The sequence below is a fragment of the Tamandua tetradactyla genome, chromosome 19 (genome assembly GCF_023851605.1).
Source record: "Tamandua tetradactyla isolate mTamTet1 chromosome 19, mTamTet1.pri, whole genome shotgun sequence".
In the NCBI taxonomy this organism is placed as follows: Eukaryota; Metazoa; Chordata; class Mammalia; order Pilosa; family Myrmecophagidae; genus Tamandua; species Tamandua tetradactyla.
Window position 1 is genome coordinate 91,160 of NC_135345.1, and position 27,052 is coordinate 118,211.

At 47.8% G+C, this 27,052-nt stretch overlaps 2 protein-coding genes across 4 annotated transcripts in view; one reads left to right on the plus strand and one right to left on the minus strand.

Moving 5' to 3' along the window:
- The window catches only part of PIGG (phosphatidylinositol glycan anchor biosynthesis class G (EMM blood group)), an 80,033-nt gene extending 74,053 nt beyond the window's left edge, over window positions 1–5,980 (plus strand). The window contains exon 12 of one of the 3 annotated variants that reach the window (XM_077136161.1): window positions 4,363–5,980. In XM_077136161.1, the coding sequence (XP_076992276.1) occupies window positions 4,363–4,768 (406 nt within the window). In that variant the 3' untranslated portion in view covers window positions 4,769–5,980. The remainder of the gene's footprint in view (window positions 1–4,362) is intronic. The other 2 variants (XM_077136162.1, XM_077136158.1) reach the window with 2 other exon arrangements.
- Window positions 5,981–11,654: 5,674 nt separating this feature from the next.
- On the minus strand, window positions 11,655–12,779 carry TMEM271 (transmembrane protein 271). The gene has a single exon (XM_077137098.1). The coding sequence runs from the start codon at window positions 12,777–12,779 to the stop codon at window positions 11,655–11,657; it is 1,125 nt and encodes a 374-aa protein (XP_076993213.1).
- Window positions 12,780–27,052: the final 14,273 nt, after the last annotated feature.

Consider the following 27,052-nt stretch of genomic DNA (forward strand, 5'->3'; position numbering starts at 1 on the left):
TGGGATTGCATTATATCCATAGATTAATTTGTAGAGAAACGACTCTTAACAATACGAAGTCTTTCAGTCATGAGCGTGATGTATTTCTCCAGTTAAGTGAGTCTTTTAAATTTTTCTCAGCAATGTTTTATAGTCTTTGGTGCAGAGATTTGCAAGTCCTTTGTTAAATTTATTCCTGTTTTTTTTTTATTCTGGTATTTTTAATGCCTCTGTATATACAATTGTCTTTTAAATGTTATTTTCCAATTGTTTGTTGAAGGACCAGAAAAATAAAATAGATATTTGGGGAGGGGGCAATATTGACCTTGTATTTTGAGACCTTGCTAAACTCACTTAATTTTATTCAATGTTTTCATGATTTATTAGCATTTCTTACATAAACAATAATGTCATCTGTGAATAGGGAGTTTATTTCCTCCATTGCCTGTTGTTCATTTTTCTTGCCTTATTGCACTAAGGCCTCTAATACGACGTTGAATGGAAGTAATGAGAACCACATTCTCGTCCTTGTTTCCAGGCTTGGGGTGGAAGTGTTTGGCGTTTCACCATTAAATGCGAGGCTGCTCTTTCCCTAGATGTTCTCCATCACAATGAAAAGTTCCCTTCTGTTCCTAGATTTCTGAGTGGTTTGTTCTGTTTTGTTTTCAATCATGAGCAGGTGTTAGATTTTGTTAGTATATGATTTGGGGCATATACTAAGTTGAACATATGGTATTTCTCCTTTACTCTGTTAATATGGTGAATTACAGTAATGTTTTTGAATTTCAAATGACCTTGAATCTCACTTGGTTATTTTGTTTGTATGCTGTATGGTGGGGGTCACATTTCATTCTTTTTCCTTGTGAATATCCCCTTATTGCAGCACCATTTTTTAAATTTTTGTTTTGTTTTTTTTTGGCTTATTTTGTTTGTTTGTTTGCTTGTTTGTTTGGAAACTGCTTGGGCTAGGAATCGAACCCGGGTCTCCCACGTGGCAGGCAAGAATTCTGCCACTGAACTACCCTTGCACCCCCTCAAATCTCACTTGGTTTTGATGTATTATCTTTATATATTGCTGGATTTTTTTCACTAATATTTAATTAGGAATTTTCACATCTATATTCCTAAAACGTTTGGTATCAGGGTTATCCTGGGTTTATAAAATTAGTTGAGAAATATCCCATTCTCTATTTTATGAAAGGGTTTATGTAAATTTAGTAGTTTTTTTCCTTATTTTTTAGAATTTACCTGTGAAACAATCTGGGCTTCAAGTTTCCTTTGTTGGAAAGTTTTAAATAACAAACTCAGTGTCTTTGATACATGCAGTGTTATTAAAATTTCCTATTTCATCTTGTGTCCAAAGATTTGCTAAGCTGTGTTTTCAAGAATTCAAGAATTTTTTTCCATTTCAACTAAGTTGTCATAAATGTCTTCCTAATACCCTCTTACCTTTTTTTATGTCTGTAGGATCTGTAGTGATACTTTTCTTTCATCCTGATATTAGTAGTTTTCCCTACCTTCCACTCTTCCCCTCCCTCTCCTCTTCCCACCTTCTCTCTTTATTGTTACTGCTACTTCTGGGAATAATTTACTCTTTTCAAAGAAAACCAATTTTCTCTATTCCCTGTTTCTATTTTATTAATTTCTGTTGTTATCATTATTAGTTACCATTTTCTACTTATTTTCATTTTAATTAACTTATCTTGTCTAGGTTCTTAAGGTGAAAGCTTAGGTCTTTTTTTTGGGGCATGGGCAGGCTCCGGGAATCAAACCCAGGTCTCTGGTACGGCAGGTGAGAATTCTGCCACTGAGCCACCACACTGCCCTAGATCAATTTTAAGCCTTTTTTTCCTTTCCAATTTAAGCATTTAAATCAATTCATTTCCCTGTAAGCACTATTGTTGCTGCATTTACAGATTTTCGTATGTTTTTTTTAACTAGGATTCAGTTTGAAATATTTTCTATAATACTTTCATAGCTCAACATTTGGTTATCTTGATGAACATTCAATATTCAATAGAAAAAAGTAAATTTGGCAGTTGTTTGGTGTGGTGTCCTGTAAATACATATATAGGTCAAGTGGTTCGTATAAATTAGTTCTTCTAAATCCTCACTGTTTTTTGTCTACTGATTCTATCCATTAATGACAGAGGGTTGCCAAAATTTCCAACCATGATTATGGTTTTATATATTTCTCTCTTAGGTCTGTCAATTTTTGCTTCACGTATTTTTAAGATCTTTGTTGTTAAACACATGTTCATTTATATTTATTATATTTTCAGGATGTACTGACTGTTGATCACTCTGAAATGGCCCTCTTTATCTCTCGTAATACTTCTAGTCTTTTAAATGTTAGTCTATTTGTCTGATACTATCACGCTCTCTCCAGCTTTCTTATAGTTAGTGTTTTTGCATGATATACCTTTTCCATCCTTTTAATATCAACCTACTTGTGTCTTTGTATATAGAGTTTGGCTCTTGTAACCCCACATATTTGGGTCTGGCTGTTTTATCCAGTCTGAAAATCTCTGCCTTCTAATTGGAGTATTTAGTCCATTTATATTTAATGTGATTATTCATAAGATTGGATTTAGATCTGCCTTTTTTCTATTTCCATTTTTACTGTTCCTATTATTCTTTTGTTCCTACTTTCTTGCCTTTTTGGGGATTAATTTACTAGGTTTTTAGTATTCTATTTTTTAATCTTCATTATTGGCTTTTTAGCATTAATTTTTAGTGTTTTTTTGCTGGAGGTTATATTATGCATCTTATGCAATTTACCACAGTCTCCTTAGGGTTAATATTGTAATATTTCATGGAAAATAAAAGGAAACTTGTAATGATGTGGTTCCATTTAACCTCCTCCCAACCTTTGCACTATTGTGGTCATATATATTTTACCTACATACATACCCACCATATAGTAGTATAATTTTTGCTCTAAAAGTCACATAGATTTCAAAGAAATTAAAGGAGGAAAACATGTATAAAATTTGCTGCACTTTTGCTGAGCAACCTGATGTAGCCCCTGGACATGCACAGTTTAGTGGTTAGCCAAGGATTTTAAATATTTTTTAATATTTTGGAGCTTATCACATCTGTTTCTCCCTTCATTTCAGGTTTCCTACTAACTTTCTGGCTGCTATGTCAGCCCTGAACTCTATCCTTTGACACCTCAAGAAGTACCTCCAAGGGAAAGACCTCAAACTTAAAAATCCCATTGATTCAGTTTATCTTTCAAGGTTGACTTCCCGCCAGTTTCTGTCTGCTTTAGTAACTTCTCGTGTACCTCAAATAGTTAGGGGTTTTTGTTCAGATTTCATAATTATTATTTGTGAGGTTAGTCTGATCATTAGCAGAAGCCAGAACTTTCCCTCCCGGGACCTGACTGTACTGCAGATGCAGTGAGGATTTAGCCTTCTCTGTAGCCCTGCCCATTGCCCACTCTTGTCCTGAGCACATCTGGTCCCCAGCCCAGTCTACCTCGGGCCACAGATGTTTCCTTAAAGCCTGCCAAGGAAGGCTCTGTCTCCTCTGCCATGGTGGACCTTGGTCCTTCGCAGCGCCCTTGCTTTCTGTTGAGACATGACATTCTAGGCTCTTCTTTTAGATCTCCTGGCCCAGACCTGGAATCTGCCATTTTCTCAAGAAGCTGCACTTCCTTTTGAAGAGAACTGGTCCATAGAGACCACAGCCTGGACACCAAGGCTGTGCAGTGCCACAAAGGGGTGTGCAGTCCTCTCAGCCTGTGCCCCTGCTTCTGATCGTGACCCTGCCCAGCCTTTCTTCACCAGAAGCTGATTCAGTGAAAATATTTACACAACTTAAACTCTGATTAAGGGGCAAAACGAAACAAAAATATATGGTTAAGAAAAAAGGTTAAGAGGTTACCCCCATGAGAATGCAAGCTCCAAGAAAGAAGGAATTCTGTGGTTTGTGAGGAATCACTAATACCCAAAACAAATCCTGCTACAAAGTAATTGCCCAGTAAATACTCTTTGAATGAATTAATAAACAAATGGTAAAATTATAAAAAGATAACCTAAAACTTTATAATAGATTTGAAAATCTAGAGGAAACGAGATATAATCACATTTATGCATTTATGTAAAACTCTTATGTGTATATAAAATCATATATATATTATATATATGTGATGTTTACAATAAAAGAACCGAAAGCAAAGGAAAGAAATATCTAGTCATGTCCCACTGTTTAACATTACAGATTATGTATATGCATTTATATCTACTTTTTCTTTAAACTTTTCTAAAATGACAGTAAATTTTTTTTATAAAAAAGTATAAACCAAGAAGATATAGCTTTGGGATGAAAACAGTTTTGGGAGGTGGATGGAAAATGAACCAGTGGCTTATTTTGCAGAGCCAACAAAACTGAGACAACGTCTGCGGCAGGAAAGTCAAAAGGAGCGAAACCCAAGCCCGCGGGGGAGGGGAGGCAGCGGCGGATGGAGCTGGAAAGGAGGCACGCAGAGGGCCAGCAGACCCCGGAACCCTCCCCACCTTTCTTCCAACAGCAACTGCCCCTTCTCCACTGCAGCAGAGGAGAGGCTTGTGCTCTGGGGGACTGCACTGGACTGGGATTCGGGGCACCAGCTAGAGCTGGCAGGGCCGGTGGCTGCGCATTGATGCGGGAAGGGCCGAGAAGCCGCTGGAGAGCAGCTGCAGCCACACCCAAGGGGTTCTCCTCTTGCCAGGGGCAGAGCCCCACCCTGGACAGTCGGAGCTCTCTGTGCACCAGTGGGTGGCCTCAGCAGCGTCCAGGCTAGAAGGGGGTCTAGGAGAAAAGACAAGCAATTCTGGATCACCTGTCACGTTGCAGCACCCTGAGAGCGACTTCACTTCTGTCCAAAATTTTGGGATGATTTAGTGAAGGTTTGCAGAAAGAAATAGCCAATGATTAATTTCCAGGGGCACTGGAGCTGTACAAGAGAAATGCTGAGCTGGCAGGCACCTTCCCCATGGGCAGTGCTCACTGGACGCCCACTGGGAGAAGTTTGTGTGTGAGCCGTTACCACTGATCCATTGCTTCTCCACCTTCAAGCTGGCCACTGGACATAAAATCTCTCAGACAGCGCTGCATCAGCCTCTCAAGGAGGCAGGGGCTGTGCCTTATACCCAGGCATGCAGCAGGTATTCAATCCCTGAGGGAGGGAGTGAACGGGCAGAAGGAGCCACAGGTGTCCGGTCGGCGGCGGCAAAGGGGCAGGCTGTGTGGGCTGCATCCTGCCCGCAGCAGTCTCACGGCTGATGGAAGACAAATGACACACACGGGGGCAGTGACAAGCCGCTAACCCTTATTGAGCATCCTTTGTGGGCAGGCTCTGAGCATTTTCTTTAACTTGAGCCTTCCTCTCGGCCATTCTTGGAGGCCACCTGGCCTGCAGATGTGTGCGGCTAGCGAGGAGAGGTTAGATTCCCACGTATGAAACTGCCACCGTTTTAAGCCTTGGACAGAGTGGCTGGCGGCCACCGGGCTCTCTGGGTTGCTGGGAACTTCTCTCCATGGCAGCAGTACTTCTGCTTCAGAAAAACACTCTCATCTCACTCTGAGTTAAAATTTACTAGTTGTCTGGCTTTTACATTTTTTTTGGGTATCATAGTTACAAAAGAACTATAAGCACAAGTAGGATTATGTGTAATTTTGTATATGTACGTATTAAAGAGCAGACCAGAATAATTTGTTAATATTGGGAGTCTGAGAGTCTTTTCCCAAACTCAGGTTTGAGGGGTGCTAGCTTTCTGCACCCTATTTGCGATCGCCCAGGACAGTAGGTGCATAGGGCTGGGTGAGGGCGTGTCAGGGGCTGGGGAGCCCTCCTGTACTCCCAGTGTCCAGCATGGTACCTGACCAGCTAGTGGTGAAATGAATGAACTTCCTTAGCACAGAGGGCCAAATTGGCGGGCTTGTTGGGCTGTGTATGTAGGGCAGCGGGGTAGGCTCCTAGGTGAGCAGGGCCGGTGTCAGATGTAGGAGGAAAGGCTGCGTCTGCATCTTGGGGGTCCATGAGGTAGGGGAGGTGAGCAGACAGCAGGTAGTGAGGGCCGGAGGGCCGGAGGAGGCGGGGTGGCCACCCAGCTGCCCTGTGCCTCCTAAGTGGCTGCCGCCCCCCCCCCCCGCCCACACCACATACCCGAGCTCTGTGTCCCCCCCGCCCCGCATGTAGCTGGTGCTGCCAAAGTGTCCAGCCCATGAGCTTGCCAAGGGGCTACAGCCCAGCTCACGCCGAACCCCAGGCGAAGGTGGCGGGAGGTGATGCTTGTTGGTCGCAGCACGGAAAGTATAAGTTTCTGGGGCACAGATGAGGGGAGTGGTCCCTTCAGCCTGTGGCACCTGAAAATGGCCACAGGGTTGTCTTCTTTTTTTTGGCAGCTGAGGTTGCAAGAAGGGAAGGGAATTGGCAAGGGGGACTGGGAGGGTGGGGCAGCAGGGTGACCTGTGTCTGTGCAGTGGCGCAGGCCTGGCACGGGGGCCTGGAGGCAGAGCTCGCCAGCTTGCGGGGGTGGGCTCCACGGTGGCAGATGAGCTTCAGCGTGGGAGAATGTGAAGTCACGCATTTAAGGAAAAAATAACCTGAATTATGCTTGAAAAGGCAGCAGGCTTTGGGTGGTGGCTCCAAGGGCTCACCAGCAGGGCACTCAGACCCCTTGTTCTGAGGGTAAGTCGTGCACCTGCGCCCGAAGGGTTGGACAAAAGGGTCCCCAGCGAAGACACCCCCGTGGCCAGGCCAGGGCGGCAGAGACCAGAAGGCTGAGGAGGTCCCTTTCCCCCTGCCCTAGTGAGCACCCGGCCCAGGCCATTGGAAGGTGTGGAGCTGGGACATGCCTCTGCAGGAGAGTTTCTGGAGAGAAGGTGTGGAGCTGGGACACGCCTCTGCAGGAGAGTTTCTGGAGAGGTTATACCTTAATGAGAAAATATCCTCTGCACCTTTGCTAATGCACCACTTTCTTTGTCCAGCTGCGCAGAGGACGGGTGTGTGGAGTGGTCTGTGCTTTAAAACAGATGTTACTGATCTTAAAGTGGCAAGATTTTTACCCAAATCCCACGGAATTCAATGGCAGTCAAAGGCAGCATAGAGAGCAGGCCTCCTGCCATGAAATGCACATATATAAGGATATTTCCGTCTAGCATGGAGATTTTAAGAATTCTTTCTAGATGATTTTAACAGGGTGATGTACACACAACGTTGTGACAGAAACAAGGCTCTTCTCTTGCCACCCAGGAAGTTCTTAGGAGAATTTAAACTTGGGAAAATCATGATATTTGTATATTATTTTCCTAAATTAAATTGTTTTCTTTTTCAATTTTGTTGGTATCTTTCTGTCAATTACTGCACTACAGGTAACAAATTAAGTAAAGATGTTGGATCATTTAGAAAGTAAACCAGTTGGCATTAGGCTGCTGCTTTTTCTCATAAAAAATTAGGCACATGGATATTGGAAACTGTATAGTTATTTATAATTCATTTTTCTTAAGGTCTCTGTCATTTATTAAATTTCTCTTATATTTTAATGAGAAAATATCCTCCTGTAGGATGACTTTGAGCAGCCCCAGAGGTCAGCCTGAGCAACCATGTGCCTTGGCCTGTCATCAAGGGGGGCCCAAGTGCCACAAAGGAGCCATGCCGTGTGGCATCTGCGCCTCCTGGCGTCACCCCATTGTGCTGGGCTGACATCACAGGTGAGGGGGCTGCCCCTCCAGCTCCCATCTGGATGTGCCAGGGTGGGCAGGTGCCCTGATATGCTGCTCAGCACCAAAAAGTTTTCCTCTTTTGGGATCTCAGGAGCTTCTGTGTGCTTATCCCAGGCTCTGACCCAGGGACTGGCCAGGCGCCAGTCTGCCACCAGGCCACTTGGTGCAACATGAGCTCCTCCAGAGTCTCAGACCATGCTCAGGAGGCCATACATGTGTGGGCATGCGTTTGCGTATATGGACGTGCATACGTGTGCATTGTGTGAGCACACACATGTGCATGCAAGTGTGCATATATGCGTATATGTGGGTGTTGTGCAAGTATGCATTTATATGCATGGGTGTGCAGGCAAGTGCACGTGTGCATACATGTGTGTACACATATGCGCATGAGTGCACACAAGTATGCGTGTGTGTGGACATATGCATGTGCATGCAAGTGTGCACATTTGTGTGCATGCTTGTATGTGTATGCATGTGTGCATGTATTTGCTGACATTTCAGCCTGCACCACATTAGGGCACCACCCAGGAATGAAAACCTCAATCACCCGCAATTTGATCTTCACAACAAACATCTAGCTGATTTTTAAGATTAAATTATCGTTTAGTTGAATTTTCAGTTAAAATCTCAATATGTGTTTCCAAGTTGTGTTGTCACAAGCAGAATACTCACGCTGACCCAGAAAAGACATGAAAACCAGTTGCTCTGAGGCCTGTGGGCTCTCATTTATGCCCGTCTGGTGAGCACAACTGCCGATTCCGCACACAACTTTGTTGTGGTCTTTATAAATCATTCCCTTGAGCGAACAACCAGCACGCGTGCAGTGAACTCCTGTTGAACCAAATTACTCTTTTATGTTTAAAACAATATTTTACGAACTCAGCATTAAGTCACATAAAAAATGCTAAAATGTGTTTAGTTTAATTCTGGTATCTCATCATCATCATCATCATAAATTTTGGCAGTGACAAATAAGGCCCATTTTAAGAAAGGTGCAAGAACTGGCATTATTTTCCAAGTAGCATGAATAACCAATTCTAAACAATTAACTAAAAGTTAAAAAAAAAAGTAGAATAAAAATGCTGCCAAGAGTTTAGTGATCGTCAAGAGATTTACAGCTAGAAACTAATTGAATGAAGGTAGCTTCATGATTTCCCACTCATTTCCCTGAGTACTCATCTTTGGAACCTTTTGAGTTTGGGGATAGTTGCAATTCCATTCCCTCTAATAATCTTTAAAAAGTAAGCCTTGGTTTCCCACATCATCATATCAGCCTCTATAAAAGAGGAGCTGACGTTTCCCATGGAATTAGGAACGCCTGACTCTTTAAAAGGCAACTGTGCTAGCCTGTCGGTCCCAGTAGAAGAGGCTAATGGCTGTGCCCGGGCCCCTGTTGCATGTGCCCCCAAACTCCTCATGTGCCCCCAAACTCCTCACGTGCCCTTGGCCTCAAGGCACCAGTCAGGAATGAAAACTTCAATCAACAGCAATTTGATCTTCACAACAAACAACATCTAACTGATTTTTAAGATTAAATTATTGTTTCATTGAATTTTCAGTAAAAATCTCACTTATGTGTTTCCAGGTTGTGTTGCCACAAGCAGAACACTTACACTTAACACTGACTCAGAAAAGACATGAAAACCAGTTGCTCCAGGGGACTGGTTGCTTTTGCCTGCTCTACCCTCTCCTGTCCTACGTTCTGCTTTCTGCTTTACCCCAAGAAAAACCTGAAAATTTTAGAGAGGTCACAGATTTTGGTAGCAAATTTGAAAGACTCTTAAGGCATCTAACAGTAAAGCTGTACTAATTGTGTGAAAACAAAAACCTCAGTAAACAAAAGGATACTGGGAGGCCTTCTTGTCTGGGCTGCAGGTGTGCGCACCTCCTGTGAGCAGAGCCCCCTCACCCAGCAGTGCGGGTGGGAGGAGGCCCCACATGCCCCCATCCCTGCAGACCAGCCTGGCAGGCTCTGCTGTGGCTCTGGGAAGCTGCACACCAGCAAGTAGAAACACTCAGCGATGTTAAATCGATTCAGTTTATGTAGATGGGGGGGGGGGGAATGTTTTTAAAAGTCCCTTTTTGGTGCAACGTATCAAGTTTACTGCTTAAGTGAGCATACATGGGCTGGTTGTCGAGGCGGAGGCCGGGCCAGCTGCAGCCACTGGCAGTTGGTCCAGGCAGGTCGTGCCTGGTTCCATCTGAATCTCCTTTCTCACATAGGAAGAACAAAAGTAGAATTTGAACAAGTATCTGAAGGACCCAAGGAGTCTGGTCAATCAGCCTTGAATGATTCTTTTTCCTCAGGCTGCTTCAGCACAGCAAGGAAAGGTTGGTGGTGACTGCCTCTTTAAGCAGACCAGGAGTGGCGACATGATGGCAGGCGCCGAGCAGCCACCTCACAGACTCAGTGGCCACAGGTCTCCCTCTCTGCTGGCCTCTAATCCAGCTCCCCCCACAGGGAGCAGCCTGTCCAGGTCCAGCTGGGGCAGAGGAGCCTTTGTCACCAGGCCCACAGGCTTTGCACAGAGCACCTGAGGGCTGAGGAGAGGGTCTTACCCTGGAGCTGTAGCCCATCCTTAAATCTAATTGTTCACTTGGGCTCCGATGTACTCTGAAGACATTATACATTGTTTCCTTATATTTCTCACCTGGTGCCCAGCCAAGGAGGTGCTGGGCGTGTCCCCATGTCCTTCTGGAGGAGGCGACCCCATTTGGGGTGGGGGCAGGGCAGTGGCACATTTCTAGGCACATCCCAGGACTCTATGCCTGCCCTAGTCCCGCAGACCAGATGGGACACTGGTCGCCATCATGTTTCCCTACACCACAGCATGAGACTCGTTCCATATAGTGTGTATAAGCACACACACGTATACCCTATTCATCTGAAAGTAGGACCTGCGCATCAGGTAAGGCTATGCAAAGGGTGTATTATAAGTGAAATGTTATTTAAAATGTCAGATTAATGGATTAACCAACAGGAATATTACTTTGCCAGAAAAACTATGACTATCATTTTCCAAAATAGAATGGACTTGTTCATATATGCTAACCAAAAATAAGCTCTGCTTTTTTTGTAGAAACCTGATAGTCCCCCCCCCCCCCCAAAAAAGAAAGAAAAATGGAAGGAAGGAAGGGAGGGAGGGAGAAGATTTGGACTGGGTATACACACACACAAAAACTAGCTTCAGAAAGAGGCTAGATTTAGTCAGCTAGCTAACGGAATGCAACTGTTTAAAATCAACATTCGACCACATTCAACCACGCGCCCCCGAAACTGGTGTGTAGCCACCTCTAACTGCAACCTGATGAACAGTCTTCAAAAGCATTATCAAGTAATTTAATAAAGGATCTCACCAATTTTAAATTGCAATAAATTTACCAACATTTTCACTGTTCATGGAAAGCTTTACAGTAAGAAAGGATGGACAAAAGCAGGCACTCAGTGTGCAGCGTCGCTGTCGGGCTTTCTCCCTCATTCCTGGAGGTCGGACTCGGCTTTCCTCCGCGCCTGGAAGGCTCTGGCTGGAGCGCACACGATCTCTTCAGAAGCCGCCTTGCTCCTGCCCTCTGCTCTCCCCCCTCACCTGCCGCCTGCCAGCGCCCAAGACTCCCGCTCCAAGCGCGGCCCCCACGGCCTGCACCTCGCCCGAGGAACGGACTTGCCCACGAGGAGGGTGGTCGGGGTGAGCCAGCCCCAAATCATTTATTGTAAACTTTAAAACGGAATCCGGATACGAACAGACACAGAAAAGAGGAGAAACTTCCCAGACACTGAATCATAACACCGGCGGCCCCGGTCCTGTGCCCCGGGGGCGGGGAGACCGCGCGGGTCCCTCAAAGGCGCCCGGCCACACTGGCCCTACCCCCGCCCCCACCCTGGAGCCTCCCGCCCTCCTTCGGCTGCTCTGGGTCCCGGGAGGAGAGGCGGCCCGGCTCTGTCGGGGGTCGACGGGGGCTCAGCAGGCCCGGCTGGGTTCCCAGGGGCGTGCGCCCTCGCAGGGGGGCCGGCAGCAGTAGGGGTAGGAGGCGTTGAGGTCCGGGTCGGAGGGCGCGTATCCCGGCAGCTCCACAGACGGGTGCCCCCCGCAGCGCACCTCCACGCCCGCCTCGTCGAGCGCGTGGAAGACGCCCACGTTGATGTAGGAGACAGCGTGGTGCGCCGCGAAGCCCGCGCAGTCCCCCGGGGACGCCAAGTCAGACTCCTCCGGGCAGAGAATGGAGGCCTCGCTCGGCCGCGGCTGCAGCCGCCGCCCCCGCCGGCCCCGCCGGCCTCGTCGCGCCCGGGAGGCGGGCGGCTGCGTGCGGAGCCCCGGGCCGCCGCGGGGCCGCGCCAGGGCCCGGCCTCCCCTCCGCCGGCCGCGCCGGCCGCGCCGGGCCTGCGACGACTTGTAGTTCTTGACCAGCAGGAGACTGAGCAGGCCCAGGAGGCACTCGAGCGAGTTGAAGACCGTGGAGAGGACCAGGCCGCGCTGGTAGTCCTTGAGCTGGCGGCACTTGGCGGTCGTGGCGCTGTCCAGGGTGCTGTGGACGCGCGGCGCTCCGGGCGCCGGGCCCGGGGCGGCGGCGCCGGGGCCCGGAGCCGGGCCGGGGGCGGCGGCCGGCGCGCGCGGGGGCAGGCAGTAGTGGGAGTACTTGCGTTCCACCAGGGACACGGTGTCGCCGTCGATCACGGCGCCCGCGAAGGCGCTAAGGACGCCGAGCATGAAGACGAGAACGCCCAGCAAGAGCAGGTTCTGGCTGGTCACTGGCCCCGAGGGCCCGTCTCCGGCCCCAGCCTCGCCCGGCGCGGCCTCTGGAGCCCCGGTCGTGGCCGAAGGGACCCCGAGCCCCGGGCCCGGCCCCGCGAGGGGCGCGTCCCGGGGCCCGCAGCAGAGCAGGGCGGCGCCGAGCAGCGAGAGGCCCGCGGCCAGCAGCAGCCCCGAGTAGAAGGCGCCGGCGGCCGCCCCCAACCGGAACGGCTCCCCGCGCAGCTCCGAGCCCAGCGAGAAGCACTTAAGGCCGACGGCGGCGGCGCTGAGCGCGCAGGCGAGCAGCAGGCAGGAGGAGAGCGCGGCGCAGGCTCCGCGGACGCTCCACTTCATCCTCCGCGCCGGAGCCGGCCCGCACCCCGCGCGCCCGCCGCCGCCGCCGCCCGCCGCCGCCCCCGCCGCCTGCGCCTCCTCCCGGCGCCGTGCGGCCGGACCGCCGGCCTCCTCCTCATCCTCCCGCGTCCTCCCGGGCCCGCGCCGCCGCCGGAGCCCGCATCCTCCGCCTCCCGCCGCCGCCGCGGCCCCGCGCCGGGAACCGATGCGGCGGCGAGGACCGCAGGGCGCGCGCGCCCCCTCCCCAGCCGGCGGCGCCCCTCCCAGAACGCTCCGCTCCCCCCGCAGCCCGCGGCCCCGCGCGCCTCGCCCTGGCGCCTGCCCTCCTCCGCTCCCCCCGGCCCCACCGCCCCCTGGACGCCCCTCTGGACGCCTCCCCAAGGCGCGGTGACCCCGCTGGACCCCTCTGCCTGCTCCCCTCTGCCCGCGCCGTCACCTGCTGCTGACCGCCTTGGGAACCAACCCCATCCGCGGGGTCTCTCTCCCACACTGCCCCGGCTCCAGCCCCCAGCACCGCCCACCTCTCGGTGCCCCTTCCCGGACTGCACTTCACGCCCACCCGGCCTACAGGCAGCCAGGAAACATGCAGAAGTCGGCCCGAGGAGGGCGGGGCAGGGGGGGTACCTGGGTGATGGGGCCGATGCAGGAGGGAGTACGGGTACGAGGGGAGTGGGGGAGGGGCGGGAGATGGGAGGAAGCCCAGGGGTGCGGGGAAGCCAGGGCAGGGGCCTGACGCCCGCACGCTCCAGGCCAGGCTGGGAGGGGTGCGCGCGTCTTCGTGTTTGCGGGTGGTGGGGTGGGGTGAGGGTGGAATATGATGCTGCCGCTCAGAAAAAGCTACTGGAACAGAATTAGGGGTGAAGCTTTAGGGAACCTGAGATGAGTGTCGTGTGGGTTTTAGTCTGAAGAGCATTTCCCCAGGAACGGAGGGGAACCTCCCCCTGCCTGGGTGCACGTGAATGAACCCATCAGAAGGCAGTTCACGGCCTGAGTGAAATGGTGGGGGGTGTCACCTCACGAGGAGAAATCAAGGTGGGTGAGAGGAAGGCGTGCGGGGGTGGGTGCCTTCTTCCCGACGCACCTACACGCTCCCCATTCTCTTCTGGAGTAAGCACCTGCAGTGAGGGTGGGGGGACGCATCCGGAGCGCCCTTTGAGGTCCCACCAGGCTGGGCCTGGACTGCATGGCCTCTTCCGCACCTCTTTTCTGCTGCTGCAGCAGCGAGGCCCAGGGAGCTGATGACTCACCCTGCTGGTTAATTGCAGCTTAAATAACTTTGCGCCGGATCCAGCAGAAGAGGCAGGCGGTGGCTGCAGCAAGGGAAAGCTCCTGGGGGAGGGGCGAGGGAGGCAGGTAAAGGGGTGCTTGGAGAACCCGCCTCCGTTTCCACACGCACCTGAGCAAGTTTCCCAGCCTGTGGGAACATCACCCAGCGCTCACGCCTCACGCCCCTTTCGCGGGGAACGAAGGGGTGCAGGGGATAGAGTGGGGGCGGGCGAAAGGCTGAAGAAAGGCGCACCCACGTGCGGGAGGCAGCGGGTTGCAGGGGCCGCTCGCTAGCGTTTCACGGAAACCACCGGCGGAGGGTGAATGACTGTGAAGGCCCTTGCTTGGCTCTCTGGCCGTTTGCGTGGGCTTTATTTCAAAGGCGGTGGCTACAAGGAGAACCCGCGCACTTGGCGGTATTTTTAGCAGGGCACGCAGCTTTTAGAACGCCGGCAAGCTGAGCCTCCCCTGGATGATGCCGTGCCAGAGAAGAAGGAATATAGTGAGACTTCCTTCACATTTGTGATGTATAAATTTTAAAAGGACAGTGTGTAAACCAGCTTGTATAATAGTCGTGGCACCCACACGCGCGGGTGCGCGAGCAGAGTTGCCATGAGCTGGCTTCCAATAATTATTTCGGTTTCCAGGGAAACGCGGTTTTCGGCAACCTCGGCGAGAAGGATGGAGCGGCCTCCCCCTTCCCAACGCGGTGACGCCGCTGCCAGATTGATTAGGCTTTGGGGGAGGAAGTGAACGAGGTTGGCTCATCCTTCTCTTGCCTGAAAGGAAGGCTGTGTCGGTGTGGGGGTGGCGAGGGGGAGGGAGAGCAGGGGCGGGGCTGGGCCCCCCACAGCTCAGGAAGAAGGACCAGGACCGGCAGGTCCTGTGCAAGGCACGAGGTCAGCGTGGGAATGGCTGCCGCTGGTCCCCGCCCCTTCGGACCCCACGTCCCCTCCGCTGACCACCTCCGTGTTCTTAAAGTCCCTGCTCGGGATCTTTACACTCACTCTCCCCATTCTCCAGCCCTCAGCTGTGTCTTCCTCCTCATGCTTCAGATCTTACCTGTCCCTTGTTGGTTACTAACCTGTATCCAGGGCCTGATGCCCTATTGGCCTGGACTTTCTTATTCAGTCCTTGCAGCAGTCCCTGAGGTGGATTTGGTGAGTAATCCAGCGACCAGTGGAGCCCCAATGCAAAGCCAGGCTGTACACTGCCTCCCTGCCCAGCCCTGGTTCACTCCCAGCTGAGGACAAACATCCCCTATGGCCTCAGAGATGTTGCTTCTGGTCTGAAGTCTGTGTTCCCCACCAGATTGGGAGCTCCGTGCAGGCAAGGTCGACGTGGACTTGCCGGCCCTCCACTCTCACGGGTCTGGACTCAGCCCTGCGCAGGCTAGGCTGTGGAATAAATGAGGGGGCAAGTGAATGAGCGGGGGACCTGGAGCCCAGGTTGCTCATTCTTGTGACCTGTGTTGGCCACAAGGAGCAGGGGGCTGTGACATGGGTCAGTGTGGAGGAGGGCAGGGAGGCTCTCCGGAAAAAGCAGCATCCAAACAGGACACTGGAGGAGGAGATGGCCAGGAGAGGTAAATGCCGGATGTGACAGTGCCAGACTCAAGGGCATCCAGGGATGTCCCCTGGCTGGAGGGGACAGATGGAGGGGTTGGGCATAGGCAGCAGGGCCCCATGGTAAAGGATCTTCTGAGCTACGCCAGGAAGTTTGGACTTGACCCGAAAGCTAGGAGAGAACTCAGAAGGGCAGGGGGGTGTCATGCCTGAGCAGTTTGCTTGCCGGGCCCCTCCCCCAGGCCCTGCCTGGCCCTCAGAAGATACTCAATCCATCTTAACTGAGTGGACAACTGAGCCTCCTATAGTCCTCAGGTACCTCCTGCGTCTGGGCTGGAGATAGGAGAGTGCTGCCTGCCATACAAAGCTTTACTTTTAGGTGGGGTGTTGGCAGCTTCGCACCCAGAACAACATGCTCTTAAACTTAATCCACTCCCATGGGTGTGAAGCCGTGTAAGCAGGACCTTCTAACGAGGTTGCATCAGTTAAGGTGTGTCCACCTCATCCGGGGGGGTCTCCACCCTATTAGAAGAGGAGGAAATGCAGACAGAGAGAGCCACGGGAGGCAAGAGGCCGAAGCTGGAAGCGAAGGGAGGGAGGAGACACCCCAGGCCCCGGCAGGCAGCCAGCCCAGACCACCAGGGCCCTTGCGGGAAAGCATCATCCGAGGTGGACTCTTCCTGGCCCCAGAACCGTGAGCCGGCAGCTCCCGCCTTGTCAGGCAGCCCACTGCATGGTGTTTGCTTTCACAACAAGTCCAACCCCTTAACAGCCTCCTCTTTTGTGACAATGGCTTCTAGTCTTCAGTTGACCCAGGTGTGTAAACTAAGAGAACTGAGGCTCATTTTGAAGGCTGTCTCGTCTGCTCTCCGCTGGGCCCTCTGGGGATACCGTGTAAAGGCCAGGCCGCCCACTGTCCTGCAGCTCGGCAGGCCCCAGCAGGGCCCAGAGAGAGCTGCAGCCCACAGCCGGGGGCGCTGGGCTTCTCAGGGGTTCTTGGGGCTTTCATTCTGGAAAGACGCACCATCTCAGCAACAGTGACAGAAATGACTTCTCTCAGGCTGTCAGGGAAAGAGTTATTTTCAAAATCACAAAGCCCACCCCAGCCCAGTGCACGGGGCCCAGTGTCTGGCTAATCCTTGCAGCCTCTTCTCGTGAGACGGGTTCCATCCGCCTGACCACGGTGCGAATGGAGCCGGGAAAGAGCTCGCTTGGCTGATTACAACCTACTCGGGTGTTAATTGAATGCTTTCCCTAGAACCTTTACATCTTATTTCAATATTTTCATGTTCATTAACAGTCACTATTCAGTCTCTTAGAATATTGGCTTCAATTGATTTGGCCAAATAGAATAATTTTTTGTCAGATTCGCGTATCACTTAAGTTTTTGAATTTTTATCCTTTATCATTCCAAATGGCTAAATAATCAAAATTTACCTTTGTTATTTTTTTTCACCCCCTTTTACCCATGAATGATCAATACTGATCCTTCACTTACAGGGTATACAGAGGTAGTTATTAATCTAAATAACTTATTCTCATAAAACCACTACTATCGAATTCTCAGAGACACCCCAAAGAGGCTAAATTATTATTAAAAAAAAATTTATTGTCAAATATAACAGATACTCAGAAAAGTTCATAAAATATGCCTGTGAAAGCTTAATGTTTACAATATGACATCTGTTCTCTTCTCCAGGTCGAGACACAGGACCCCTTTTCCTGCCAGAGGCGACCACCCTGCCAATCGCCCTTGGATGCATTTCCTTGCATTATTTATACATTTAGCACATAGATTTGCACCTTAAACACCATAGTGTGATTCTGCCTGGTTTAGAACTCACATAAATGGAATCACAGTCTGATTCTTACATGTCTGGCTTCTGTTCAGCTCTGTGAACTTTATCAGTGCTGCTGTGTGATCTGTAGGGCCTTCCCTTTCATTGCTGGGAAGTCTGAATCTGCCACAAGGTATTGATCCATTTTACTGATGATGAGCATTTAGCTGTTTCCAGTTTGGGGCTTATATGACTAAAAGTGCTTTGTACCTCTATGTGTGTGTGTGTGTGTGTGTGTGCGCGCGCGCGCGTGCACGCTTGCCTGACGCACTTGAGCGTGCATTTTGTTGGCTGTATGCTTGAGAGTGAGACCACTGGGGCATAAGTGATGCATTTCTTCATTTTTTGGATGCCTTTTTGAGATATAATTTGCATGGATTGCTGGGTCATATTGTTAGTTTATGTTGATAAGAAACTGCCAAGCTGTTTTCCAGAGCGGCTGTGCCGTTTGCATCCCCGCCTCGAGGTAGGAAAGTCGCAGGTCCCCACGTCCTCGCAGCCTTGGTGCTGTCGTTGTCTGGTGATGTCAGCTGCTTGCACGTGTGTCACAGCCCCTCACTGTGTTTTAAATTTGCATTTCCCTGATGACTCCTGATGTTGAGTCGTTTCTCATGAAGTTGCTGACCTTTCTTATTTCTTCTTTGGTGTGGCACCTGTTCACGTTTTTTTCCCATTTTATAAAAAGTTGGGTTGTTTGTTTATAATTGGTTTGTAAGAGTTCTTTATATATTCTAGCTATAAGCTTGTTATCAGAAAAATGTGTTGCAAATATCTTCTTCCAATCTGTGGCTTGCCTTTTCATTTTCTGGTCAGTTATCTTTTAAAAGTAAAAATGTTAATTTTGATGAAGTCCTACTTATTACTATTTTCCTTTATGGTTTTGACTTCCTGTCTAGGAAATATTTGCTTAAACCAAGGTCACAAATATTTTCTCCTGTCTTCCAGAAGTTTTATCATTATAACTCTTATGCGTACACCTCTGAGCTGTTTTGAATTACTATTTGCATGTGGTACGGGATAATGGTCAGACTTTTGGTTTTTGTATAGGGGTGTCCACTTGTTCCAGCATCGTCTGCAGAAAGCACTCACCTTTCTCCCTGAATTGCCTGGGAGTCTGATTGAAACCAATTGATTGCAACTGTTTGGGGGTATCTTTATATTTCCAATTTTTTTTTTTTTTTTATTAACGGAAAGAAAGAAAAAAGAAATTAACACAACATTTAGAAATCATACCGTTCTACATATGCACTCAGTAATTCTTAACATCATCACATAGATACATGATCATCGTTTCTTAGTACATTTGCATCGGTTTAGAGGAACTAGCAACACAACAGAAAAAGACATAAAATGTTAATATAAAGAAAAAAATAAAAGTAGTAATAATAGTAAAAAACAACAACAAACAAACAAACAAACAAGCAAACAAAAACAAAAAAAACCCTATAGCTCAGATGCAGCTTCATTCAGTGTTTTAACATGATTACTTTACAATTAGGTATTATTGTGCTGTCCATTTTTGAGTTTTTGTATCTAGTCCTGTTGCACAGTCTGTATCCCTTCAGCTTCAATTACCCATTGTCTTACCCTGTTTCTAACTCCTGCTGAACTCTGTTACCAATGACATATTTCAAGTTTATTCTCGAATGTCCGTTCACATCAGTGGGACCATACAGTATTTGTCCTTTAGTTTTTGGCTGGATTCACTCAGCATAATATTCTCTAGGTCCATCCATGTCATTACATGGTTCATAAGTTTATCTTGTCTTAAAGCTGCATAATATTCCATCGTATGTATATACCACAGTTTGTTTAGCCATTCTTCTGTTGATGGACATTTTGGCTGTTTCCATCTCTTTGCAATTGTAAATAACGCTGCTATAAACATTGGTGTGCAAATGTCCGTTTGTGTCTTTGCCCTTAAGTCCTTTGAGTAGATACCCAGCAATGGTATTGCTGGGTCGTATGGCAATTCTATATTCAGCTTTTTGAGGAACCGCCAAACTGCCTTCCACAGTGGTTGCACCCTTTGACATTCCCACCAACAGTGGATAAATGTGCCTCTTTCTCCGCATCCTCTCCAGCATTTGTCATTTTCTGTTTTGTTGATAATGGCCATTCTGGTGGGTGTGAGATGATATCTCATTGTGGTTTTGATTTGCATTTCTCTAATGGCCAGGGACATTGAGCATCTCTTCATGTGCCTCTTGGCCATCCGTATTTCTTCTTCTGGTAGGTGTCTGTTCAAGTCTTTTTCCCATTTTGTAATTGGGTTGGTATATTTCCAATTTTTATCCCACTGATACGTCTGTCCTCATAACAATACCAAACTGTCTTATTGTAGTTCAATGTAAATCAAGTAGGCTAAGTCCTCCAACTTTTTTCTTCTTCCTTAAAATGGCTTTGGCTGTTCTAAGCCCTTTGCATTTCCATATAAATTTTAGAATCAGCTAATTGAATTCAGATTGTATTACGTATAGATTAATAGTAATTCTAACTACCTTAATATAAGTTTAAGATACATATTGTAATACCTAGGGCAACCACAAAATGAATTGCAAAGAGACAGATACGTAGAAGATTGAGAAATTAAAATGGAATAAAAATTTAAATATATTTGAATAATGATAAGAAGATAGAAAGGAATAAAAAGGAACAAAAAATAGATGAGACAAATAGGTGACAATTAGACAAAAATGTCTCACCTTATTATAGCCATTATCAGTAATTACATTAAACACAAGTGGATTAACTATTCCAATCAAAATGTAGAGATTGTCCAACTGGATGCAAAAGCAAGAACTGTATGTTGTCTACAATAGACTCACTTTTAATACTAAGACACAAATAGGTAGAAATTAAAATTTAAGGATGGAAAATGATTTGCTATGCCAACAGGAAGCATAAGAAAGCTGGAGTGTCTGTATTAATAGCAGACAATCTTCAAAAAAATTAGAATTATAGGAATCAAACAGGGATACCGCATAATGATGAAAGATATAACAATTGTAAACATGCATGTCTAATAACGGAGTGTCAAAATATATTAAGAAAAATTGACAAAACCAAAGGGAAAAACAGGGAATCTACAATCGTAGCCAGAGATTGTACGCACCTTTCTCGGTAATCAAAAGCCTCTAGAAAGCCTGCGCACACTGCAAGTCATGTCGGCTTGGCCGGCACCCACAGGGCATCACGGGGCGCTTGTCTTTTCAACCAGATGTGGACGTTCAAAAGTAGGCCAGTGGTGATTCCGAGAGGCTCTTCCTGCTCTTCTGAGGGTTGTTGGGCTTTTCCCCAGGCGGGAAGTTGGGGGGCCTGTGTGTCCCTGCAGGGCACAGCTGCTTAGCTCCCTGCCTAGGCCTCGCCGTCTCCTTCTGGGTGTCCCCTGCCCTGTGGCACTGGCCGTCAGCCAGGCATCTGGCAACACGGCTGCTCACCCCACCTGGCCTCCCTGACTTCTGGCCCTTGGCCAGCCTCGAGCTCTGGCATGCTGTGGGCATCTGGACACCGCTGGGAAAAGCGTCGAGCCCACGGCTGTGGCCCATAGGGCGCGCGCTTCAAGGGCGAGTGCTTCCTGCTTCGCGCTTGCCCCTGACTCCAACCCCCCCTCCCGCCCCGCCCCACCCCACCCCGCGTGCTGGGCCTGTCCCAGCTGGTCGCCCCTGGCGCCTCTCACGTGTTGCAAATGCCCCTCGACAGTCCCACCTGCCTCCAGCCCTCCATCTCTTCTGTTACCTAAGCCTTGCGTTTTCTCCACCTTATTTCTGCACCAAAGGAATGGGGACTCTGCAGTGAGTTCGTGCCAAGAAGCCACAGACTCGTGATGAATTTTTTTTTTAAATTAAACCCTCTTCTGGTTTCTGTCTACTTTTAGATGCTTTCCAGTGTCTATAAATAGTTTTACATAACATACAACCTATTTTAACCATTTTTAAGTGTCCAATTCAGTGGCATTAAGTACATTGACCATTTTATTGAATATCTATTGTATATGCTCCATGCTGGAGGGCCAGATGGAGCACTGGGGCGGGGGGGGGTCCACAATATTCAATACCTCGTTTGGGTCATGTTCTTTAGGTATTTGTTTGATAGGGAATGGGAAAACATTGCTTCCATTAATAAAGATCTTATACTACTTTCTTGCAACATGAGTTAACTGTCCTTTCATTCACTTCTTTGAGCTTCTCCCACCCCCATCCAAAAAAGTAAAGGTAAAAAACCAAAAGCCAAAACCACATTCTCAACAGTAGTTGTGAACAACATAGCATTTACTCAGGATTTCAGCAGAGAAATGGAAGAGGCGGACTGCATCTCACGAGGAAGTCTCCATTACTCAGCGCCCCCAGCCTCCCGACCCTGGGCCCCTACAGGTGAGTCTTCCCACCTCCTGGCTTCTTTTTCTTCTGTCCCTCCCCCAGCTCTCTATCTCTCTCTCTCTCTCTCTCTCTCTCTCTCTCTCTCTCTCTCTCAGAACAGCTAAGATCTGTCCCCAGCTCCTGACTTCAAAAATGCGAATCCCCGTCCAGTATCTTTCAATGTGTTGATGCTACTTTAGAAAGTTGTGAAGAAATACAAATAAGTGACTTTTTTTTCATGAATTCAAGTTCAAACTAAGGGATTCAATCCATTCACTCTATTAGTTATTCTGTTTTTGAATAACAATTCTCAGAAATTGAGTGGCTTAGAGCAACGCGAATCGATCATGCCCCATTTGTGTGGACAGAGGCAGTGGCTGGGCGAGAACTGGGCTGCAGCCCCATGGCCTCCTCCCGCCCCTTCCGCGTGGGGCCCAGGGCTCCACCCTCGGCTGCTCACCGCACAGCTACTCCTCCAGGTCAGCGGAAGCCGCTGCTGCCGCTTTCGCCTCTTTTAAGGGCTCATCTGACCTCCCTTTCAATTGATGCAAAGTCAGCTGGTTAAGGACATTCATTGTCCTTAATCCTTCTGCCATGTCACCCAGCCTGACAGTGAGGTGAGGGTCCCAGGGCCCATTTTAGAATCCTGCCCCCACACTCACTGAACATGTCCCCTGACCTAAGTGATGCTTCTCCTCTTGTGGAAAGTGGGGCTCTGGGAAAGCACATGGTCATCGTGGTAACCGAGCTCGGGTGGACATGGAGACAGGACCGGTCACCATGGCCCTCAGGGGGCCTCAGCCTCAGCGGGAGGAGCACTTCATCCGGGTTCCCAGGACCCGAGTGTTAAATGTCCATGAATTTTGTAAGCCAGTTGTTATATACGAATATTACTAAAAGTTAAATGTTATAGATTTATAATTAAATAGATTCTGTTAAAACATGAAGTCATCATTATCTCATTGTTTTACCACATTTTACTCTCACCTATAGTCTTCAGGTTCCTTCTGCTTGTTTGTCTGTATGGCACTGCCACTCTTCCCAGCTTCACAAGCAGTGATGTTATGTAGGAACTATAAATTCTTCATGACGTGACTGTTTACAGTGCAGAAACCGGAAAATGCTACATTGGGGCTTGAGTATTGCTTTATTGATTATGTAGACTTAATAAAGTGATGAAATGCAGATTAAACTCAGAAGTGTGTGGTGGCTTAGCCATTACGTTGTGAATGCTACCAGTGATTGTGGAAATATTCTTCCACTATCTGAAAACCATCATGTGATTCAACAAAGAAGTCATTCACAGACGTCCTGAAGTACATGAAGTATTGCTTTTTTGTGCAGATGTTTTTTTTCACAAATAAGAAAAAAATTTTCATTGTGATAATAAATGCACAGCTAAGTGATAATGTTGTGAATCATTGATTATACACTTTGGATGATTACATGGTATGTGAATATAATATATAATCAATAAAAATAATTTTAAATAAGTTTTCTGTCAAAAATCAGATGTCAGGGCAAGATGGTGGCTTAGTGAGGTTTATTTACTAGCTTCCTCACCTCACTGGAAGCTAGTAAATAGCCAGGAACAGTACAGAACAACTGCTGGGGCCACATCAGTGATTGGGCACACACATCCACCAGTCTAGACAAGTTGGACTGGCTGAGACCCCACACAGAACTGTGTGTACCCCAAGTTGCGGAGGCCAGCACCCCTCCCCCACAGGCACAGCAGCCTGGTTCCCCAAGAGGAAAGGAAACAGACTTTACTAGCAGTGAGGGCCTAGCTGAGCCAAGCTCCAATTGCAGAATCAATTAACAAATTCTGACTACAGAAAACAGGCCCCCAGCACAGACAAACATGGAATAAGCACTAAAGGAACTAGGAGTTTTGACCCTGGCAGAGAGGGGGCAGGGCTGAAGGAAAAAAAAAAGACAAAAAGGCTTTTTTAGTTGGACAGCACAAAATACTGGAAAAGGGCTGGACCCCAAGAAAAGGGGGCACAAAGGGCCTGGAGATACATAGAGCCATGAACCAAATTAAGCTCTTCATTGACAAACCCACATAGCAGGGGTCTCTGTCTGAAAGCACTTTTTATTTATTTATTTTTTTTTTGCTTTTTTTCTGTTCTTTAACAGTTCATTAGATAGAACCGGAAGCACTCTCAGATTCCAGTACTGCCCCAGGCAAGGGTGGAATTAAGCTTCTCTGAGAGTCAAAGTGGCTGATCAGGTGAAAGGAATTAATTCCCTGGAGTCTGTGCCTTCCCCAGGAGACAGATGGGGCCCAGCTCAGGTGGACTCCTTCCCTCAAGGAATTCAAACCCAAGACACTGGAAAAGTGAAGCCAGTAAAGCCAGCCTACAACCTCTCCTCTGTCTCAACCACGCCCCAGCAGGGAGAGTCTGCTGAAGTTAAAAGTACCACATCACTTTATGGTGGTGGGACCCACAGGCAGACAAACACTGCATACTGGGCAGGATAGGGAAAACACAGAGTCCAGAGGCTTCATAGGAAAGTCTGTCAGCCTGCTGGGTCTCACTGTCAGGGAAATCTGATGCTGGTGATACCCTCCTTCTGAGAGGAGGGCGATCCAGTCTAGGAAAATCTGACTGGAGTGTATAATATCTGAAGAGACCCTCCTCTCAAAAAAAAAATGGCTCCCTATAGGAAAGGCAAGAAACAGAAAAACAAGAACTGAAAAATCCTGATCATTTAAACAGAACCTAAGCTAGAGGTCTAGAATAAATTGAACTGAATGTCAGAGGACAGACAGAGAACAAAGCCATCCATCAAGAAAATCCTAGATAAAGAGTGAAAACAACCTCCAGAATAAACTAATTAAGGAAATCAAGTGCCTAGACACTAGCAAAAAATAAGTCATACTAGGAAAATTGGAGATATGACCCAGTCAGAGGAACAAACCAACAATTCAAATGAGATACAGGACTTGAAATAACTAATTCAGGATTTTTGAACAGACATGGAAAACCTCATCAAAAATCAAATCAATGAGTTGAAGGAGGATATAAAGAAGACACTGGGGGAACAAAAAGAGGAAATTGAAAGTCTGAAAAACAAATCACAGAACTTTTGGGAATGAAAGGCACAGTGGAATAGATGGGGAAAAAAACAGTGAGAACCTACAACAATAGATTCGAAGAGGCAAAAGAAAATATTAGTGAACTAGAAGATTGGACATCTGAAATCTGACACACAACAGAAAATAAAGGGAAAAGAATGGAAAAATATGAGCAGGCTCTCAGAAAATTGAATGCCAACATGAAACACATGAATATACATGTTGTGGGTATCCCAGAAGGAAAAGAGAAGGGAAAAGGAAGAGAAAAACTAATTTTCAGTGAAATAATCACTGAAAATTTCCCATCTCTTATGAAAGACATAAAATTACAGATTCAAACAGTTCAGTATCCCCAAAACAGAATAGATCCAAATAGACATACTTCATAACACTTCTTAATCAGATTGTCAAATGTCAAAGACAAAGAGATAATTCTGAAAGCAACAAGAGAAAAGCAATCCATCACATACAAGGGAAGCCCAATACAACTATATATAGATTTCTCAGCAGAAACCTGAGGTGAGAGCAATTAAACAAGTAAAGGAAATAAAAGGTATCCAAATAGAAAAGGAAGAAGAAAAACTCTCATTGTTTGCAGATGATATGATACTATATGTCAAAAATTCCTAAAAATCTACAGCAAAGCTATCAGAGCTAATAAATGAGTACAGCAAAGTGGTAAGGTACAAAATCAACACCCCAAAATCAGCAGTGTTTCCATACACTAGTAATGAGCAATCTGAAGAGTGAATCAAGAAAAAACTTCCATTTACAATAGCAACCAAGAGAATAAAATATTTAGGAGCAAATTTAACTCAGGATACAAAAGACCTAACACAGAAAACTACAAGAAAATGCTAAAGGAAATCATGGAAGAACTAAATAAATGGAAAGGCATACCATGTCCATGGACTGGAAGACTAAATATAGTTAAGATGTCAGTTCTACCCAAATTGATTTATAGATTCTATGCAATACCAACTAAAATCCCCAAAACTTACTTTGCACCAGATTAGCGAATTCCCTGTGAAAATGTAGATATGCTCCCCAGATCAGGCCAGCGTCCTGGGCGCGCACCAGGCCCCTCCATTTGCCTCCAGCTTTTCCCTACCGCTTGGGGCACGCGCACGGGGGGGAGGGGGGGAGTTGCGGGGGCTCCGCGGGGGTCGCGGGGGGGGCAAGGGTCACGGGGTGCTGCTGGGGGTTCCACGGGGGTGCGCGCAGCAGGCGGGAGGCGCCTGCTCCTCCTTGGTCCGCGCGCTCGGCAGGTGCTTGGCGCCTGCCGGGTCCAGGTGGTGGACCCGCCCCCAGAGGGGAGGACCGTGTGACTTAGCCACCACGCAGCAGGCATCCCCCGCGGCCTCTGCGGTAACTTCTGCCGCCCCCCACACACACCCCCGCGGAGCTCCCATGCAACACACCCCACCCCACCCCCGCGTACCCTCCCTCCTGCAGTCTCCCGCGAGTGCTGGGAGCGGGGCCCGGGAGGGCTGGGGTCCTTTAGCTTGTGGCTACCCTGGAGAATGTCCCTGGAGAAGGCGGCGTCGTGGCCACCGACGGAGTCTCGGGTTCCGCGGGTCTTCCCCAAACCTGCCTCCCTCCCGGCAGCTGCTCTGTCCCTTATGGACAGTGAGGAGCTGATTCCGGCCACTATTACTGTTTGGGGCTCTGCTGTTAGCTGCACGTGTTAATAATTGTTACATCTCCCTAATGAGCCGACGTTCTTTATAAAATGTCACTCTATCACTAGTAACGTTTTTCACAGTTTTTTGTCTGACATTAGTATAACCACTTAACTTTCTTTTGGTTGCTATTTGTCTAATGTATCTGTATCCATCTTTTTACTTTCAACCTCTTTGTGTCTTTGTATCTGAAGTGAGTCTGTTCTAGATGCATATAGATGGTCATATTTTTTATATGTCGATTTCTGCCTTTTGCTTGGTTGATTCATTCACATTTAATGTTATTTTTTATATAATTGGATTTCCTTCTCTTTATATCTCATGTCTTTTTAAAAACCCTCTATGTCTATATATCTTGTCTTTTTTTCATGTCTTTTTTAAAACCCTCTATTTCTCTTTGCTGCCTTCTTTTGCATTAAATGGACACTTTCAAATGTAGTATTTTAATTTCTCAAATGACTTTTCACTATACTTTTTGA

Coding starts and splice junctions, on each gene's coding strand:
- TMEM271 (XM_077137098.1), bottom strand. CDS start 12,779: ATGAAGTGGAGCGTCCGCGGAGCCTGCGCCGCGCTCTCCTCCTGCCTG.